The sequence below is a fragment of the Phaenicophaeus curvirostris genome, chromosome 1 (assembly GCF_032191515.1).
Source record: "Phaenicophaeus curvirostris isolate KB17595 chromosome 1, BPBGC_Pcur_1.0, whole genome shotgun sequence".
In the NCBI taxonomy this organism is placed as follows: Eukaryota; Metazoa; Chordata; class Aves; order Cuculiformes; family Cuculidae; genus Phaenicophaeus; species Phaenicophaeus curvirostris.
In genome coordinates, this window is record NC_091392.1 from 40,211,608 (window position 1) to 40,232,088 (window position 20,481).

The 20,481-nt window shown below is 41.8% G+C and overlaps 3 protein-coding genes across 3 annotated transcripts; 2 read left to right on the forward strand and 1 right to left on the reverse strand.

Moving 5' to 3' along the window:
• Nucleotides 1–10,733: 10,733 nt before the first annotated feature.
• Nucleotides 10,734–11,563, reverse strand: LOC138718980 (histone H2A-IV). Its single transcript, XM_069853756.1, has one exon. It carries the CDS (start codon nt 11,471–11,473, stop codon nt 11,084–11,086), a length of 390 nt encoding a protein of 129 aa, XP_069709857.1. The 5' UTR covers nt 11,474–11,563; the 3' UTR covers nt 10,734–11,083.
• Nucleotides 11,564–11,792: 229 nt separating this feature from the next.
• On the forward strand, nt 11,793–12,577 carry LOC138718986 (histone H2B 8). The gene has a single exon (XM_069853769.1). The coding sequence runs from the start codon at nt 11,850–11,852 to the stop codon at nt 12,228–12,230; it is 381 nt and encodes a 126-aa protein (XP_069709870.1). The 5' UTR covers nt 11,793–11,849; the 3' UTR covers nt 12,231–12,577.
• A 903-nt stretch (nt 12,578–13,480) lies between these two features.
• LOC138719177 (histone H3) lies at nt 13,481–14,043 on the forward strand. Its single transcript, XM_069854215.1, has one exon. The coding sequence runs from the start codon at nt 13,536–13,538 to the stop codon at nt 13,944–13,946; it is 411 nt and encodes a 136-aa protein (XP_069710316.1). The 5' UTR covers nt 13,481–13,535; the 3' UTR covers nt 13,947–14,043.
• The last annotated feature ends 6,438 nt before the right edge of the window (nt 14,044–20,481 follow it).

Below are 20,481 nucleotides of genomic sequence, written 5' to 3' on the forward strand. Positions count from 1 at the left end.
ATCAACCATGATGGTGCTGTTGGCACAGGTTAAGCTACTCAGTTTGTTAGAATCACTGTCTCTTTGCACGCTATTTATCTGTTCACTTATTGTTTGAGAAAATGAATGTATATGCTATCTTTTTTCTCCCCATTTATGTTTACAATGCAAATAGAATATAACAGAGAGCTCAGTAAAGCTTCTGTTTAACTATAAAGCATATCCTCTCTTGACAAATACTTCTCTCAGTATTTAATATCATACACCTTTTTCCTGGCAGCAATTTGTGTGGTTTTCCCTCTGTACTTCTAGATTCAAAGGACCTCTTCTATTCTCTTCAGGAGTCCTGCAAGAATTATTTTTCCCTTGTCAGCTGGCAGATTTGTTTTTAATCATGTAAATTTTTGCACATATGTTCTATAATTTTGCCTTCTTTTCACCTAATGACTCCAAATGAGGAGCGGCTGAGAGAGCTGGGGTTGTTTAGCCTGGAGAAGAGGAGGCTGAGGGGTGACCTCATTGCTCTCTACAACTACCTGAAAGGAGGTTGTAGAGAGGAGGGTGCTGGCCTCTTCTTCCAAGTGACAGGGGACAGGACAAGAGGGAATGGCCTCAAGCTCCGCCAGGGGAGGTTTAGGCTAGACGTTAGGAAAAAATTCTTTACAGAAAGGGTCATTGGGCACTGGAACAGGCTGCCCAGGGAGGTGGTTGATTCACCTTCCCTGGAGGTGTTTAAGGCACGGGTGGATAAGGTGCTGAGGGATATGGTTTAGTGTTTGATAGGAACGGTTGGACTCGATGATCCGGTGGGTCTCTTCCAACCTGGTTATTCTGTGATTCTGTGAAATGGTGTGGAGTCATTGTAGATCTATCTTGTAGATTGTAGTCTATCTTGTAGATTATCTGTCTCAACAATTTGATTCTTTTAATGTGGTTTAGTGGGAATACTGTTTTCTGCCTTACAGGCCTATTTACCTCCTATGCCTAGTGTTGATTTGTCAAGAAGTTTCAATATCTTTTAGCATCCATTTCATGCTTCTTTTTAGTGCAATAGATCTCTTTTTGTGGCATTTATTTTGAGGCTAATGTTTCTTTCCATTGAATTCAAGTCCATCATTGGAGTTAAATTTATTTATAATATTTGTAATATTTGCATCATACTTTCTTTATTCTCTCTGTATTAGACATCCTTAAATAATCAACTTCTAATCTTTATCCAGGACCCAACTGAAAAGCCAAAACAGCTAAATACATTATCTATTCCTGATCTAACAAATAGCTTAGCTTTGAAAGGGATAAAAAACATAAGTTTGGTCTGAAGAGTGTATTTTTTTTAAGATTGATTTTATAGAGAATCATTGCAGGTATGATAGCAATATACAAACACATAGAAGAGATTGCTGTATTACAGCATGTTTGTGTTATTTTAAAGACTATTACTCTATCTATCACAATTGTTAAAGTCAAATCAGTTTACCCAATTTTATCTTTTCCACAGCAAACCATAGGCAGTTCAATTTTGTTGTTTTTATTTGTGTGTGTGTGTGGTATCTTTCTAAACTTTTCCTTGGCAGCTGGGGGTATAGAATAACGGTTAGTGTATTATGGAAGAGTTGGGGCACTCCTGAAATTAAGAAACATTAAACCAAAAGAGGAGCATGTATCCTGTTTACAGGAGCTCAAACCTTACAGTATTCTCGAAAAGAAGGAAGTAGTTCTGAGCAGTCTATAGTTATTGAAATCTGGAGTAACAGTTTTCTAAAAGAGCATCTTGGTCTCATTCGTCCTTTACTCCTGGTAGTTCCTTTACATGGATTTTATTACTCAGAACAAAAAAGTGAGTGTAGAAAGTTGTTGTTGTTGTTGTTATTATTATTATATTAAAAAAAAAAAGTTTAACTTTTGCCATTAATCAAGGCAGTATGGGGAGGGTGAAAAATTGTTTTTGCCTTCCTGATCTGGCAATATTAGTTAGAAGAGCCTTGAGCTATCTCCCATGATGTGGGAAGGCAGCCAGGGGACACTGGAGTGAAGGTGCAGGCTGGTAAAGTCAGGAAGGAGCGACAGAACAATTCTATTCCTCTTACCCTTCTAGGCATGCTATAGCAGATGTGATGCTTCTTTTCCCTGCTGCATTAGCTTTCAATCTCCCACCCTGACCTTCCCAGAAGACAATCATCCCCTTGAGGATGCTGTTGACTAATGTGATTTTCAAAATTTGTTTTCTCTTCCATGATCTGTTTTGCTTTCGGGTTTTGAGGAAAAGTGATTTGTTGTTATCTAAAGGAGCTGTTGATTTCTCAGTAGTGTGTGAGCCAAATGCAGGCAAAGCACAGGAGCAGTCACAAAGGCACAGATGAAATGAAAAGAATAAATTTATTTCCTTTACCTATTGATCTGAGACAACTCTTGAAAACAGCACCTGGGAAAAGGATTTAAACTGCTGCTTTACCTATATTTATCAGGGAGAAGCAGAGTCTCTGTGTCTTTCTTACAGCAGGGCTAGAATTTCAAGCATGTTGTATGGCCCTGAGTTTCACAGGCCTATGTTATTTATATAAACACTTGTCAAGCACAAAAGACTAAGCAACAATTAGTATGACATGTGTTTTCCTTCCCTCCAGCTGCAAGTCAGTGGAGCATATTTATAACCCTCCATACCAATCTTCTGTTTTATTGCTACAATAGGTCTGTCAGGACATACATTTTCAGTTCATTAGGAGAACTAATACCAACTTAGAAAGTCTCTGTGGTGTGTTTTTTAAACCAGCCAAAAGTATAATGACAGAAATGTTTCAATTTAGTGAATGATATTTTCTTCACCTCCCAAAATAGAAGCTTGAGATAAATCTGCTGTAGTACTTATGAGAGAAATTTGTGAAGGAAAGGAATAATACAGCATCACACTTTCAGGGAAATGTACATGTCCTCAGAACATAATCACAGGAAATGTAGAAGTCCAGGTAAACACAGAGATATTTTTGCCTAGACAATAAACATGATGAAAATTTTAAGGAAGTTGTCTAATTCCATGAAAACAAATACATTCTTTTTTTTGTAGGCTGCATTACAACTTTGTTAGCTAGAGCACAAGCAAAATTAATGTTTTGTGCATCCAATTCATATGGAGACTCTAAGCTGCCAATCTTTACACAGACTATCTGCCACAAAAGCAAAGACAGAACCATCAGTATTACTGGTGGTTATCCCCTCAATACATAGGAGAACCACACATTTTGGACCTGACAACTCAATATGCCCCTAAATTACTGTCTGAATTTTGGTCAGCTTAGCCCTAGTTTTGATTCTCATTCACTTAGACTAAGCTGGACCTGGCACCTGGACTGACTGCTCCCCGTGGGTCAATCTGCCCCAGGACATGGCAGGGTTTTTTCTCAGGTGTGCGTTTGCATCCTGGCCCTACTTCTAACTCTGTGCTGAAGGCCACCACTCTTGCATTCAGTTACTTTCATCCATGTGAAAGCTGGAAATCCTTATGTAACATGGATCATGGCAGCTCCTACCCCAGGAACAGTCAGCTCCATTTCTGAAATTGTTTTATAGACGTCAGTAAAATCATGCATTTATTAATTACTAATGCTTAAATATATTACCTTTTCATGCACTGGTGTGTTTGTGCAGTACCCCTTAATAGCCCTCGCTGTTTATCCCCAGAGAAAGCCACAAAATTTTTACAAGGTAATGACTTGGGTTTGGTTGTTGGTTTTTGTTTTTTTTCTGTGTTCCAAGGTATAGCAATTTGTCTTAGTATTATCTCAATAATGAATAACACACGCTGCTATTGTTCTGAACAATACTGTTCTTTTACACCTTCACTGTGTTATATATGCATGCATACATATAAACATATGCATGCATTTAACATGACATGGATATGTTAGAGTGAGTCCAGAGATAGACCGAAGATGATCAGAGAGCTGGGGAACCTCCCATACAAGGATAAACTGAGAGGGTTGGGCTTGTTTAGCCTAGGGAACAGAAGGCTCAAGGGAGACGTTATAGTAGCCTTTCAGTAATTAAAGGGGGCCTGTAGGAAAGCTGGGGAGGGGCTCTTTATAGAGTGCAGGGACAGGATGAGGGTAGAACGGTTTTAAGCTGAAAGAGGGGAGATTTAGATCAAATATTAGGAAGAAATTTTTACTATGAGGGTGGTGAGGCACAGGAGCAGGTTGCCCAGGGAACCTATAGATGCCCCATCCCTGGAGATGTTCAACGTCAGGCTGGATGAGGCTTTGAGCAACCTGATCTGGTGGAAGTTGTCCCTGCCCATGGCAGGGGAGTTAGAACTGGATGATCTTTAACGTTCCTTCCAACCCAAACCACTCTGATTTTCTGTTTAAATCTGTCTACCCTCTCCCCATTCCTCAACCCACAGAAAATAAGTCTTTATTTACCCTGTAATGCAGCTGTAAGGTCCTTCAGTAGTTAGCAATCTGTACAGACATAGTGAGTTCCTAGGAGTAGCAACTGATGGGAGCTTCACTGCCTACAAAGACATGTGGACTTGGACTTTTGGATCATATCAGATGGTGGCAAATTAACCATTCTTTTGATGATAATCAAAACATTCATTTGTGTGACCTGCAGCAGTACTCTAGCCATGACCTTTACAACATAAACATCTTGGCCTCTCTAAACTTTGAGCATTTTAGATGTTGCTAAGTGAAAATGAACTTCAGCCTTGTCATTTACTTACTTTCTTTTGAGCATAGTTTTCAATGAATGGAGATGCTCCTACTTATCTTCTTTAACACCTATGAGGTCAGTAGCTAAATCTATCAAGTTTTGTGAGGGCCAATGTAATTATAAAGTTAGTTACCAACCAATAGGTTAGTGAGGCCAGAGGAGGTGCCTAGATATTGTAGGTCTAGTCCTTGAACTCATTACTTCTTCCAAATGAAAGAGAAGACCTGAAGGTGAGGACAAAGCTGTTTCCTCCTCACATACCAAGAGCAATACTGTTCATATACAAAGACTACATTCTTAAAGATGTGTTATATAGAAATGCCATGTGGAGATGACAAAAGTTTATCCACGTCATCCTAGTTAGTAGGGTAGGGTTTTTTCTGTACTGTGTAGTAATGCATAAAGTTTTCTGAGACAGAATGAGTAGGGGGGAAATGCTCTAATGATTGTGGGCTCCTTATAGAAGTAGTTTATCAGGCAGGATGGTCTGTTTCTCCCTTAATCGTGAAGCCTGCATAATCAAAAGAACCTTTTCTAAAGGAGCAAACTGGAACATCCACTATTCTTTGTTTTTCTTTTACCCTGGGCAACAGCCACAGTATAAGTAAAGCATAGTTAAAATAAAACCAACAGTCCCTGCAAGAAACAATGGAAGTATTCAAAACGCAGGCTGGTTTTAAGAGGAACAAGGGCAGGTGCTCACTGCAGGGCCTAGAAACACATTCACCTTCTGGCTTGAAGGGTGAAGGGGCTGGAGAACAAGTCTTACAACGAGCAGCTGAGAGAGCTGGGGTTGTTTAGCCTGGAGAAGAGGAGGCTGAGGGGAGACCTCATTGCTCTCTACAACTACATAAAAGGAAGTTGTGGAGAGGAGGGAGCTGGCCTCTTCTCCCAAGTAACAAGGGACAGGACAAGAGCAAAAGGCCTCAATGTCCACCAGGGGAGGTTCAGGCTTGACATTAGGAAAAACATTTTCACAGAAAGGGTCATTGGGCACTGGAACAGGCTGCCCAGGGAGGTGGTTGAGTCGCCTTCCCTGGAGGTGTTTAAAACATGGGTGGATGAGGTGTTGAGGGGCATGTTTTAGTGTTTGATAGGAATGGTTGGACTCGATGATCCTGGAGGTCTTTTCCAAAGTAGCGATTCTGTAATTAATGAAGTCGAAACGACGCGGGAGGAGAGGAACGGAGTGGGGTGGTGGAGAAGGTAACCTGAGGTGAGGGGCAGAGGCAGGAGAAGGAGGGGGTGGGGGTGGTGAGGAGGAGGGGAGGGAGGGGAAGGAGGGAGAGAAGTTCGCTCCTTCCCGGGCAGGATTGGTCAGAAATTGCTGCAGCGGGAGAGCAGCTGCGCCGGGCGGGCAGTGCCTGGGGCCGCCCCGGGGCCGCTTCTCCCCGCCGCGCTCCGGCGGCTGCGGCCGAGCCTCGGCTCTTTAGGGTGCTGGGGGGCAAGCTTTCAAACCCATCGATTACCCCGTTAATCAGCTGTGCAACTGTAATATCAGGGAGACTCTGTGAAGACGCAAAGATAAGGATGTCCAAGGAATTATCTGTGTTTTACGGCAATTTGCTATTTTATTAATTTTATACACACTCAGAGCATTTATTGTTACAGGCAAAGGCAGGTTTCTGCCTTGTTTCTACAGCTAGCATGCAGTTAGCATTCAGACTTTAATCCTGTAAATCAAATTTCCTGAATGTTAGCATCAGTGCCTCTGAAATTGTGTGAATGGGGAGATGTGGGTTCCTTTCACGCTTATGAACATCTGAATTAAGCCTGTACTTTGTATCTGAGAGAAACAAGCAACATCAACAGCTTTTTAAAACCTCATTTGGTGCCTAAGCAAGACTGTTTTCAAGGGAATATGAAAAATAAGTTGTTGATGATACTATTCAAAAGGTTTCTCTATATTTTACTGGATTTGTAAGGTATTTCTACTTGATTGTATTGTACTCTGCTATGTACGGTTGCAGAAAGGTACTAAAGGAACTGAATATCTGAGCAAAAAGTTTTGAGAATAATTTTTAATAGACATGTAAATGTTTAACCTTTGTGTAGATTGAGTTATGTAAATAAGTTTTACAAAGTACAGCCCACAGTCCCATAACTATACCTTCAACAGCAGGCAAGTAATTCCATTTACTTTTGTAGGCAAATGCTTTAATCTGCCTACAGTTTTGTAAATACAATAGCCTAAAGCAATGTCTCCTATGGAAAGGCTGGGGCGATATTAAATAAAATGTAAATCACATCTTTATCTAAGACTGTAGAAGACTGCTTTGTACCAGGGGAGTTTGGACCATGTCTTTATGCTGTCCACAACCAGGCTGTTACAAAGCAAACAAGCATAATCTTTTTCAAAAAAAGGTGAATAAGACCTTTTGAAAGATATTTTTTCCATACATTGTTGTCACTGTGATGAAGTTAACCAAAATGTCAATTGTCTTTTATAACTTCACTCTGTTTTACCTGCTTATTTGCATATTCAGGAACATTTCTGCAGCTGATCATAGGTTTGGTTTTGTTGTATTTCTGGCGGGTTTGTTGTTTGGTTTGTGGGTTTTTTTGTTTGTATTTGGTTTTGGTTTTTTAATTATCCCTGCATATTATCTTGTGGTGCTTTATGGAAAAACAGAACTGTGAAGTAATTACAAGTTGAATAGCATTATTAGAGCTAGGCTATCTGAGTAATTGTACTATCTGTGCTATAGCCAGTGCTTTAAACCACAACTGTGGACTTAAAGGTCAAAAGTACTTAAAGTCATTTATGACACTGAATGTTTTTTCATGACCACCGACATCTGTGATGCAGTGTTCTTAAATCTAAAGCCTTCCTTTAAGATGTAGGAAACTGAGAGTTTAGGCTGTTTGAATAGTTGGAAAGAGATTTGGGAAAGGATCCAAATTAATTAGAAAGTCTACATCTGAAGTGAAATAAAATACTTGTGTTTTTAAAGAAAATTTTTAAAAGTCTTATCTGCTACATAGTTAAAATGGCATTATATTTCAGTTCTATTTTCTATTTTACTATATACAGAACTTTTATTTAGCTATAGTATGCAGACAAGAAATGTGTTCATTTACAATAGGCATGGTTATGTGAGGCAGAAGAATATATTGCCTTTCTACCTTTCTACATTAAATGTGGATGGAGAAACAAGGATATGCAGTAACTATAAGAAAATACTGCAGTTATATTTTAGCTGAAAAAAGGTAAAACAACAGAGGATCTGGCAAACTGAACTCATCTGTTTGCCTGTACTAATAAAACCATAGTTAGAAACATTGTGCAGATATCATTGGTGGCATAGAAAATAGAACATTAGTCATAAACTGCTATGAAAAGGAGCTAAGCTCTTTACATGCATGATCTTAAGGGAGAAACGTAGCTAGAAAGACAGAGAACAAAATGGTAACTAAGTTTCTAGTGAAGAAGACAAGGGGGAAAAAACCCAAACCAATCACTTCAGATTTCAATCTGTATCATATTTGAAAATAAAAATGTTAGAATACTTCTGGTTTTGAGTGATTTTTCAAACATCACTGAGAAAAAAAAAAGTGTTCCTTCCCTAATCTCTAAGAGAAGCAGAACAGACCCACTTCTTTGTCAAGCATTTCAGTGTGAACATTGGTCCGGAAAAAAGAGAGAAATGCTCCCTGCTCACAGCACTTTTCCAAGGGCAAAGATGAAACCTCTGTTTCAAAATATGGGATTTTCGAATGGCCCAATCAGGAACTTCTGCAAACAGTCCTCTGCTTCAGACTCACGCAATCTCTTCCCTCCATACTGAAGATCCACCAATAGGAGGTTATTTTGCTCAATAGAATAGATTAAAAACCTGGCTTTATTAAACAAAAAATAATCCTCAACTGTTTTCAGCCTAGTTCTCAGCATGGCTATTTAATACAGTCCCTCTCTGAGTAGTAGATTATTAATATCTAGTGCTATTTATTTCAAAAAGACAGGGCTGATTAAAAAAAAAACACACCAAAAAATGTCCTTTAGGGTTTTGGTTTTTTTTTGAGGAAAAAAAGAAACAAACAAACTACAAAGCAAAAGAAATCCAACAAAACCAACGAACCAAAGTAGACAATTGTGTAAGCAGCAAGCGTTGTTTAAAACCAGTCCCTCGATTCTCGTTTGGTTTCCAAGCAACACTCAGGCAGGCAATCCTGCGTTAACTCCCTCTGCTTGAAAACCAGTTTCGATTAACTCGTTGCCAGGATGACTCACTTCTCTGCCTCCTGAGAGGACACCGCAAAAAGCAGTTTCCCCCGCCTTATTATTCTAGGGGCGCTTTTAAAGAACAAAGGAAACACACTTCCCCCATTCTTCACGAGGCTCCCAGCTCCCGGCAGTGCATTCTTGGCTCCCCGTTGTGTGGTTTTGTTTTCTTCTGTGTAAAACTACTGAATAAAAAATGAAATCCTGTTTTACATATGCGCACCTAAGAACGGAAGGAATGCTGTGACATTTACGGTGGAAGAAAAAAGGAGAAAAAAAAAAAAAAGAAAAAGAAAAAGGACCTGTTCTGAGGAAACAGAGGGGAGTGGAACCTCTGCTGCCTTCCTGTGGGAGAGGCTTCCCCAAGCACTAGTGATGGAGGCTTATCCCTATTAATATCGGCCCATCTCTTAATTAGTTTTTTATTTATATCCCCTGACACATACTTCCCAGCCTCCCCCTTTTTGAAATCTGCCTCTCACCACGCCAGAGCCTCTCCCTGCCACTGCGGCTCCTGCTGCCAAGAGGCCAAAGGCAGCAGTGGGCAAAGCCCATGAGACCCAGCATCACCGAGCCCATCACCAAGGCCTCGTGTGCCTCAGAGGAGCATAAGGGACTCAAGAATCCCAAGGTAGCAGCGATGAGTCCTATGCAGCCGGCTGCCACCGAAGCAGAGCTCCAAAAAAAGGCAGCAAAGGCTGCTAGGGGCAAGAAGGTGGCACCGAAGAGCACGGCCGAGTTGAAGGAGGTGGCACCCAAGAGGCGACTGTAGGAGGAAAGGAGACTGACAGATAAATCCAATGGCACATTTCAGATTTACCCACGCTGTCAGAATGAAAAAGAATGAACTGAAACATCACTTTAAGTCCTGATTGGTACATGATGATCCCCTTCTGTATGTATATGTGACTTTACAATGTGCTTCTGTAGGAACTCACATGCTATAGAAAAGTAAACTTTAGCCTATTCGGTTTAAACTTGTGATCTTCCATTACCATTTCCACAATCTCATCACTTTCTCAGAATAGCTGATGCTGTCCTTTGGGAACAATTCTGGGTCAGTTAGAGCACAGTATCCCAGTGAAACACTTATAATTCTGTTGCTAGTACCTGTGATACAAGAAGTAGTTATAAAAGCTCTAATATTTTTGATTTAAGCTAAAACAGAATAAAGTTTCATCTAAGTAATTATATTTTTTTAAAGTTAGAATGTTCCTCTGATAACATGGTTTCTTTCAGAGTGTTTTTTCCAGACATTGTTCATTCTTAGAAGATTATTCCTGGTGTGAAGTATGATCTATGCTGAACAAATGTTCCCTCTTTGTAATCACCTCTATCTGGAGTGTCTCCTTAACTCAAATGTAACATCAAGCAGAGAGCTGGAACCAGCTCCAAATTAGTAAGACTTTTGACTGTTGTTGAGTTCATAATAACGTTAAAATTAGTCCTTGGAAAGTAATAGAATATATATATAAGTTTTCTGAGAAAATTTACACGTGTGTATGTAAGTGAGAAATACATTCTGTAACTAGCTTTTGTCTTGTTGCACATGGTTGACGGAGATCACTCCCTCCTGTTGTCCAGTCTGGACAAAGGATGCTTGCTTTCTAAAACTTCAAAACGAATTTTAGAGAGTTTATCTGCTGGCAGCAGCAGCTGCGCTGGGAGTGAAACGCTCCCTGTCCCGCCCCGGCTTTGAAAACCGCGCTCTGCCCGCGGATTGGTGGCAGCGTCACCGGCAAGAAACCTCCCAGCTCCGCCGGGACAACGGAGCTTCTGGCCTGGGAAAACACAGAGCGGGGGGGCGGCAAAACCACCTTGTCCGAGTTCTCATCTCCTCCCCTTCCACCACGGTGTGGTGGCCGATTTCAATCGTAACTGCTGCCTTTTATTGATTTTGGGGAGAAGTGAAACAGAAAAACGTTTTGGTAAGTACATTAAGTTCCTAGAAGAAGGAAAATACAGGGACCTACACCGAAAAGCGAGGGAAAGTTGAAAATCTAAAAAGAAAAGGTATGCATCAGAAACCTTCACTTTATAGCTAAATAGATCTAAAAGCCTCCAAATATATTAACTGTCTCTGGAGTAAAAGCATTTGCAGAGTTCCTGCTCTTTTTGAGAAGATGTGGGTGGCTCTGAAAAGAGCCTTTGGGTTGTTCGTTTAAAAAAAAAGCTTCACTTGGCTTTCGCCTTGTGGCTGTCGGTCTTCTTGGGCAGCAGCACGGCCTGGATGTTGGGCAGCACCCCGCCCTGCGCGATCGTCACCTTGCCCAGCAGCTTGTTGAGCTCCTCGTCGTTGCGGATGGCGAGCTGCAGGTGCCGGGGGATGATGCGCGTCTTCTTGTTGTCGCGGGCCGCGTTGCCCGCCAGCTCCAGGATCTCGGCCGTCAGGTACTCCAGCACGGCCGCCAGGTACACCGGGGCGCCGGCGCCCACCCGCTCCGCGTAGTTGCCCTTGCGCAGCAGCCGGTGCACGCGGCCCACGGGGAACTGCAGCCCGGCCCGCGACGAGCGCGACTTGGCCTTGGCCCGCGCCTTCCCGCCCTGCTTCCCGCGGCCGGACATCTTCGGGTTTTCAAAAGTTTTGCAGCAAAACTAAACAAAACAAAAAACCCGCAAAAATAGAAGTTCTTACAGGTTGCGAAGCCGGTAGCGACACAGCCAGAGCTTCCCACCCTGCCTTTTTATCCCTTCCTTCCGAGGTTCGGCGCGACTTGTGATTGGCGGAGACGGCGATTGTGCAGTTAACCAATAGGCAGACAGATGGCATCGTGACCAATCGGAGGTGCCAGGCGGTTTGACATCACGATCCTGGTCTGTCCAATGGGAAAGAAAATACTCGAGTCATCTCATTTGCATACCGCCTCTATAAATAAGGGGGGGGCGCCGCTCTGGTGTTTACGTCGTTCCTGCAGTGGTCGGGGAGCGACAGACTCGTAAAATGCCGGAACCAGCGAAATCTGCTCCCGCTCCTAAGAAAGGCTCTAAGAAAGCCGTCACCAAGACCCAGAAGAAAGGTGACAAGAAACGTAGAAAGACTAGAAAAGAGAGCTACTCCATCTACGTGTACAAGGTGCTGAAGCAGGTGCACCCCGACACGGGCATCTCGTCCAAGGCCATGGGCATCATGAACTCCTTCGTCAACGACATCTTCGAGCGCATCGCCGGCGAGGCGTCGCGCCTGGCGCACTACAACAAGCGCTCCACCATCACCTCGCGGGAGATCCAGACGGCCGTGCGGCTGCTGCTGCCCGGTGAGCTGGCCAAGCACGCGGTCTCCGAGGGCACCAAGGCTGTCACCAAGTACACCAGCTCCAAGTAGAGCACCTCGCATCCTCCGTTTCAACCCAAACGGCTCTTTTCAGAGCCACCCACATATTCAGTAAAAGAGTCGTTCACACTTGTTCGTTTCGGTGAGTGGAACTTGTATTTAGCGCTGTTTTAGTTCCTGGGCTAGGACATACTGTTTAATAGTAGGGAAAAGATTTGTGGTGTTAAAGCACTGGGAATGGTTTGGGACGTCTTGATTGTGCCCTACCCCGACAGTTCATCAAGCCGGTCTTTAAAAATAATGTTAAGCACCTAATTGGGTTCTAAACCTGTTAAAGTTTTCCTTTCTCCGTTTAAAGTAATCAGCTCTAGTATTTTAATAAACTTTGCATTAACGTGTACGGTGGTTTTGTTTCTCCCTGCTCATCCCCACCCCCCCATACCCCAAATCTGACATCAAATAAAACAGTAGGAATGTTTTTATTTTTTTAATTTTTTTTTTTTTTACAAAACCAGCCTGGTTCCAATGCAGTTTATATATCTTCTAATGCCGTCATTCCTTTTAAACATCAGCTGTCAGTCTCTAACGACTTGGCTGCAAGCCAGAGCAGCTTGTTTATTCAGAGCTCCACAGGGATTAGTCTGCCTATCTGTGATATTTGGACAAAATCGTTTAATGACATTTACCACACCATGGGCAGTGCAAGCAAAGTGTTACATAGAAAAAATATTTTATTGGTTTCAGAGTTTTAATACAGAAATTACATAGGCTTTCCCTTGTCTCAAATGGAGTATAAGCACAGCAGGATAAAGAGGTTCCTGTTAACTCTTGAACCGCATAATATGAGAATAGAAATAAAAAAATAAGGGCTGCTTAAAAAAAGAAAGTGAACGAGAGCGCTTCAGGCAGCACAGGATGCACAAGGAAGGTTGTTTTTGTTAACAAAGCCTTTAGAAGGGGGTTTAAATGCTGGCTGCCCGGGACAAGTCCAGCGATGAAAGTGTCTATTGCGCAGCCAGAGCAAAACTGCGGAGCCAGAGCGAAATTCCCCCGCGTGCTGGCGAGGCTGCGGCAGAGTGCGGGGCAGAGAATAAGAGAAATAGGATAAGAGAAGCGAGAGCACCGTCTCCTCCAGCAGGGGAGGGGACTGCGGAGCGGGAAACAGCCATAAAGCTCCCCCCCCGGCCCCATCCCCCGCGGGTCGGCGGGATTTTCAAACCCGTCCTGCTGTCCAATGGAATTGGGGCCGTCCCGCCGACCAATCGCAGGGCGGTGCTGGCTATAAAGTCGGGGCCTCCGCGGCCGTTCCCTGCACAGACGCTCTTAGCTCGGTGCTCGGCGGCTCCTCCCGGTGAGATGGCCCGTACCAAGCAGACGGCGCGCAAGTCGACGGGCGGGAAGGCGCCCCGCAAGCAGCTGGCCACCAAGGCGGCCCGCAAGAGCGCGCCGGCCACGGGCGGCGTGAAGAAGCCGCACCGGTACCGGCCCGGCACGGTGGCGCTGCGCGAGATCCGCCGCTACCAGAAGTCGACGGAGCTGCTGATCCGCAAGCTGCCCTTCCAGCGCCTGGTGCGCGAGATCGCGCAGGACTTCAAGACCGACCTGCGCTTCCAGAGCTCGGCCGTGATGGCGCTGCAGGAGGCGAGCGAGGCGTACCTGGTGGGGCTCTTCGAGGACACCAACCTGTGCGCCATCCACGCCAAGCGCGTCACCATCATGCCCAAGGACATCCAGCTGGCCCGCCGCATCCGCGGGGAGCGCGCTTAAGCTTTCCGCGACCGGATCTTTCACACTCGAAAACCCAAAGGCTCTTTTAAGAGCCACCACATGACCGATAAAGAGAGCTGTAAACTCTTATTCCTCTGTAGGAGATGATTCCTTCCATAGTACTTCTCAGGTAGCTCTACAAAGATTGAGAGCTCCGTTTCTAATCCAGTAAGTACCAAACAAAGTGTGTAAGTCGCGTTTCGAATGGGTTGAAAAGCTTTCTGACTATAGCAAAATAACGTGTTTTGTAAATTTCCTTTTTAAGTGAGTGTGCTAGGACAAATCTCTTTTCTGAGGTGAAAACTGGCTTCCCCGACACTTTTTCCTTTTTTTTTTTCCCTCTCCTAGATAACGTTTTGTCTGTTTAAGAAATAGTTGCAATCGTTGACTTTCTTATTTTTCTTTTTTTTTAAGGGGATACCGAGATTTACAAGGCTTCTCTCTGTGTATATATTCTTATATATTATTTCTATTCACACGTTTTCCCCTGTTTGATTGCAGCTTAGTCGTACAAACTCGCTAGTTCGTAAATTGAATTTACAGAACCCTTTAATTTCTCGATTAGAGAAGATCTGTACAGAGTTAAACGTGATATAAATGCCTCATGATCCGCTTCCTTTACTCCATGTTTTTATGGTAACAACACCAAGATTTATTGCCCGAACAGGAATACTGTTTTCCAAACCCTTCCGAGAGGAGCGGAAGGCGTTTAGTTCTCTGAAGGCGCCAGCAGCCCTTTCCCGCCCTCCCCCTAAAGCGCTCGGTCAGTAGTTTCCTGTGCTTTATCACTTGCAGTCTGATTGTCCTTGTCGTGAGCGACGCCCCTCGGGCATGTTCATCCCTGCTCAGGCATTTCTAGTTTATTTCTGGGCAGTACTGGCGGCAGGATGGTGGCAAGGATAATTTTTGCCACCCGATTTTAAAAAAGAGCTGCGGCTTTTTGCTTCTGTTTCCTCTGGGATGCACCCTCGTCCTTGATGGTTCCAAGTATCCCACGTGAACGATTAGAGATGCCCATTTGGATCGATTTTTTTCCGCCTCTGTCTAGGCTTCAGAAAGTATTTATTATATTGGGCATGGAGGAAGGGTTTTCCGGCGAATATTAATTATTCGAAGGTTGACACGAGTCCAGAATTAGTGTGAAATTGACACTCCACCCTGTTTGTCTTATTCACTGTTTGTCGTTGGTTTTTTTGGGGTTATTTTGTTGGTTGTTTTTTTTTTGCCAACCTACCTGGATGATGAGGTTTCTCCCTGACTGTAAATTCAGCTGCACAACCCTTTGCTCTCCTGCTCAGCAGATCTGAGGTTGTTGCCTGAAAAAATGTAGATTTCCAAAATGATCTTTCTGTCACCTTATAAATGTATTTTTTTTTTATACTGCAGGCAGTTTAACGTTATTTAGGGCACTTCCTTTTTTTTTAATAATTATTGGAAAGAATGTCTTTGCAGTTTTTTAATGCTGCAAATGAGTACCTGTATTTTTGTGAAGTGACTGGAATTAAGATGAATTCAGCTTTCATTTACACTTAAAAGCCACGGAGAACTGTTTAGAGGGAATAAGTCTTTTGGAAGTCCTAGAACTGCAATATTATAGGGCTTCTGTCAGATGCTGGTACGCTTAATCTTAGGGAGTCTTCGTTTCTCTGTGTCAGGAACTTGGACTCTGCAGCAAAATCTGACCAATCCGGTGCCTCCGCACACCATTTTCTTTCCCTTGTTTTTCTCCCTTTCAGCCATTTTCTGTTACTTAACCTCGGAGGGGTAAAAGGGAGGGGGGAAGGTCTTAGGAATAGTACTTTGGGAATTAAGATGATCGATGTGATCTATTCTCCACACACCACCTCTCCGCCTTATTTGTTCATTGGCATAGGATTTATGGTTTTCAAAAGAGGTTTTCTTATTTGGAGTACATTATTACAAGTGTGATTGAAAAAATGAGTCTTGGTGAAAGCAAACTCACTTCCTGTTGCTATCTGTAACAGGGAGAAATCTGTGTGCTTTGATATATCTGTTATTTATCTTTATGATAACATCGTTAATAGATAAGTCAAGTAAAACAGCTATTTTTAATATTTTTATGTAGTTGGTCTTTAACATCTCCTGTAAGCCGACAGCCAGAATACTTGCATTTCAGCATAAGCTTTGGATCAAAAATGATGCGGTTTTGCATGTTCAAGAAATCAATGATTTTTGAAGAATGGGAATCAGGTTTTAATGTCTATCATTTTTCTTCCAGTATTTTGAAGACTTTGGGCTGTTTTAATAAACATAGTATTACTTGGACCCATTCTGTGAGTTGCATGGTTGAATCATATAACCCACTAGTGCTCCACCAGCTGAGAGGGAAATTCTGCAAGATTTTCTTGCAGGAAGGATGAGCTCATATTAACTCTAAATGTTAATGCCTGAGTGTGAAGAAGTTTTGAGGTGTAATGACTTATGAAGGGATGTTAATAATAAGCTATCATGACTTGTCCTAGCAATAAGGAAGAATTTACTCTGTGGATTTTGAAGTCTGCAACAGTTGCAGATCGTTGTAGTAGTGATATGGGGAACACTGGTAGAATGGTAGTAGTTTATACTTTGGATGTTGCTCTTCCTGGCTTAAACAAGTGATAAACCCTGTCCGGGATCTTACCAGTTTACATATGGTGTTGAATCACTTAACTTTAAAAGAAGTCTTTCACAAGTTATGAATAAGAAGTTATATCAAGAGTATTTAATTAAGCTGGGCTTTTTTTTTTTATTACTTATGGAATTGATAGACATCTTGCACTTGCTATAAAATTCTGAGAAAACCTGAACATCAGTTAAGTGTGGCACAGATCATGGAAGATATTTGATAAAATGAACCAAAAAACTCCATCAAACCACAAATGAGAAATAAAATGGGATTTGCCATAGACAGTAATTTTATGTAACATTTCTTTAGTCTGAGACAGGTGATTTAGTGCAAGATTTCCTAACCTGAAGTTAGCATTAAAGTGGGAATGTTTCTAGTGCCAGCAAGGTCCAGCAGCATTTCTGTGCTTTTTGCAGGAGAACCTGAGCTAATGAATGCTGCCAGATAGAAGCTGGCTGTGTGCAAGTCCAGCGTGCTGGTGAGCTGAGGACTGGCTTGAAAACTGCTGGTGCTTTGCCCATGTGGCTGCTGGTCATCATGTAAGGTGGTTTTGCAGGCAACATTAGATGCTCAGCAAGATATTTGGCTGAGACTTTTCTTTGCTGTTTTGCAATCCTCTATAAATGATCTGGCACTGTGTTGATATCATCAGGCTCAAATCACTCCTTGGAGGAATGTAATTCCTTTTAGTCCAGCAGACAAGATTTAGGCATAACCACTGAGGTCCTGGTGAAATACTCCCATTCATCAGAAATGTATAAAAGATTCAATGAAAGCATCTTTCTGAAAAAAAAAGACATTTGAATCAGCCCTGCTTGAATCTATTAGTTTCTGAAACACTTTGAAGAGAATTTTCTGTATGAAAAAAGGTGAGGCTTTCCTTTGAATTAACTATTGTAATGTAAGAACTTTAACAGAGACAGAGTGGTTTCCATGCAAGCCAGTATGTAAAGGTAAATCCTAAGCATCCTATCCACTTCTTTCCAATTTCAAATCCTAAGCATCATATCATTCTTTTCAATTTCAAATCCCTCTTCAGAGTTGCCTCAAATCAAGTTGTCTGCTAGTCTTCCATAATCACAAACACTGAAATCTGAGCTTAGCCAGCCTCAGTGCTGCTTTACTGTATCCTTTCTTATCTTTTCTCTCCCACTTTCAAGTCTTGTTCTATCTTCAACTTTACATAAGTATCTTTTAGATGGTAGATGTAGAAATATCACTGTCACAACAGTACAAACATTTGTGAAATTCTCCTGTTTCATTCTGAGCTTTATGATGTCCAGTTTGTCAGATACTATGAAATGGTAGTCAAAGGGGAAAGTCTATTCTCAGCAAAGCTCTTGCTGAAGTAAAAATTACTAGTATTAAAAACACAGCCTAACAGAGGACCGCAATGTATGAACAAATGCAAACCAAATTTGACTAAAACCAGCTGATGGTTTAAAACTGTAAGCTCAATATAGTTGTGAAAGAGGGTACTGTTCTAAACATAATGATAAGAAAACAACAGAACAGACTACGTTTTGTTAATATTAAATGAAATGGCATCACAAACTTTGTGCTAATTAAAAGAGAAAAGCACCTAGAGAATCTGATAAAGTACAACCTGATAAAGTATGTTCTGCACAACCAGGCCTTGTACTAATTGGAGAATAAAACACCCAGAAGATGATACAGCATGTCCTGGACACCTGCATTAGGTGAAGACGTCATTAATCAGGACTTGTTATAAGATCTGCTAACTTCACAAAGAAGCACAAGAACTTCCCCGCTCCAGAAGCAGATCCCCTGCTCACTGGGCATGCATGACAAAATCACTTTATGCAATTTCTAACCAGACATTTGCAGAGGTAAGTACATTGGCATGCACTCATGTTGTAACCTTCTGCAATAAATTGCATGCAGAAGCTCCTGTCAGGCGTGGTGAGATTTGTGGAAAACCCACTTAGCATGCAGACTTGCACAAATCTGTAATAAACTCCATGTGTCAACTTGGCATGCGAGATTGACTATTTGTATGCCTGGTAATGTATCTGACTTTCCACACAATACCTTTGAGAAACAAGCTCTTCTAACTCAGAAATAATGTTGGTGTGCTGTATGTTGTAAGAGATGTATTGCCTTAGGAGCTCTGTAGTTGAGCCAAACAAGCATTTCTGTGCCTTTAAAAAAAGTTTAGGAAAATATAACACAGCATAAAACACAAATCCACTGTAGCAAGTACTCTTCGTGAGCACTAAGTTCTTTGTTGTGTGAAAGTCCAGGAGATGAGACATTTCTTGCCTCTTTAGTCTCCTTTACCCAGGGATGCTTATAGGACAGCACTGCAGCAAAGTCCCTAAGCATCCAGATTGCAGCCGGTGGGAAAATTCCCACTTCATGTAGGAGTGTGTTGGGGTCCTAAGTGACAAGACAGAGCTGCACTGGGTGGCAGTGATAGAAAGGACACCTTTGTGTCTTTTGGTGAACACAATGTTATTCTGTAACTGCTGAACTCTGAAGCCTTAACCTCTTTTAGAAAAAAAATACCACTCTGAGAATTTATATAAAGCCACATTAATAACTAAAAAAAAAAACCAAGATGTGAAAAAAGTTGTATCTTTTCAGAAATGTGAAAAGAAAAAAAAAAACAAAGAAAAAACCAAACTAAATAAAAAAAAAATAACCCCACATTATCCCAAAACTCTGGAAACAGGTACTGTATGTCGGCACCAGAAAGAAGAACAAAAGAATAGCTCTAAGTATGGTGAATGCCAATTGTACCTAGCTAGCAAGTAATCAAGATCACAAAATAGCTACCTACGGCTTGTCTGGGACACATGGGCAGTGAAAACAAAATGCAGAGTAAACCAAGGAACAGTATAAAGTGAAACAGTTGAGAGAAGATGAGAGGAAGGTAATGATCAGTCCTGGATCAATGAAGTATTGAGACATGGAGATGACAGTGAGTAAATTCTAATAATTACAGAAGTGTTAGAAGCTTGAGGGGGGAGGAATAGAATTTGTTTTAGCTTCTAACTGCACAAGAGGCAGTTTAAAGATGAGCACTTTGTAACCAACTATATATATAACGAATATTTGAGATAGTTATGAGCATCCTGCTTCTCTGCTCCTTCAGGGATGGACCAATACAGCTATACAAAATGTTGGCCTGTAATAGATTTGATCTGTGAGGCCATTAGGATGGAGGAAGTTTTTCCAGAGGATGTGAGAATTTTCAGTAGGTAGCCAGTATAGCTCAAAAGATTTTTAGCACAACATGCCAATGTTGTGACATACAAGTGAGTGAATGCCATAAGAAGCACGAATGAAAGGGAAGATGGATGTTTTCTGAGACACAGCCATTCAGGGGCAGCCAAAAATTAAATGCATAGCATTCCATGTGTTTCAGACAACAATTCTATGAACTGAGGTCTGAATACTTTCAGAAGTAATTCAGACTAACGATAGTACATCAAAAGCAGGTAAGATCCTCACTGTACTGACACGATAAGTAGCCTTGGAGAATTTCTGTATGCTTTGCTGCAGTCAGTCAGCTCGCTAAGAAAATCACTGTCACATAAAGTTATTCTAAGCAAAGAATCATCCTGGCTACAGTTCAAGTTAGTTACAGAATGAAATAATGCATTCAAGAAAGCTTTTTTTTTTTTTTTTTCCTTCTCTCTCTTTTCTTTCTCTTTCTTCTAAATGAAGTATGGTGCTATTTGTTGAAAATTAGTATTATTTTCATTAGTTATACCAATTTTGATCTTTCCATCAGCTCTCCCAAGCAGAATCACTGGACAGATCGTTTGTTTTTAAGGAAAAGGAACTTTTCGGGGAGAAGGAAGCTCATTTACTTCAATTTGGATGAGTCCAGCTCCAGAAGAGATAATTTTAAAAGACTAAGTGAGATGAATATGCAAACAT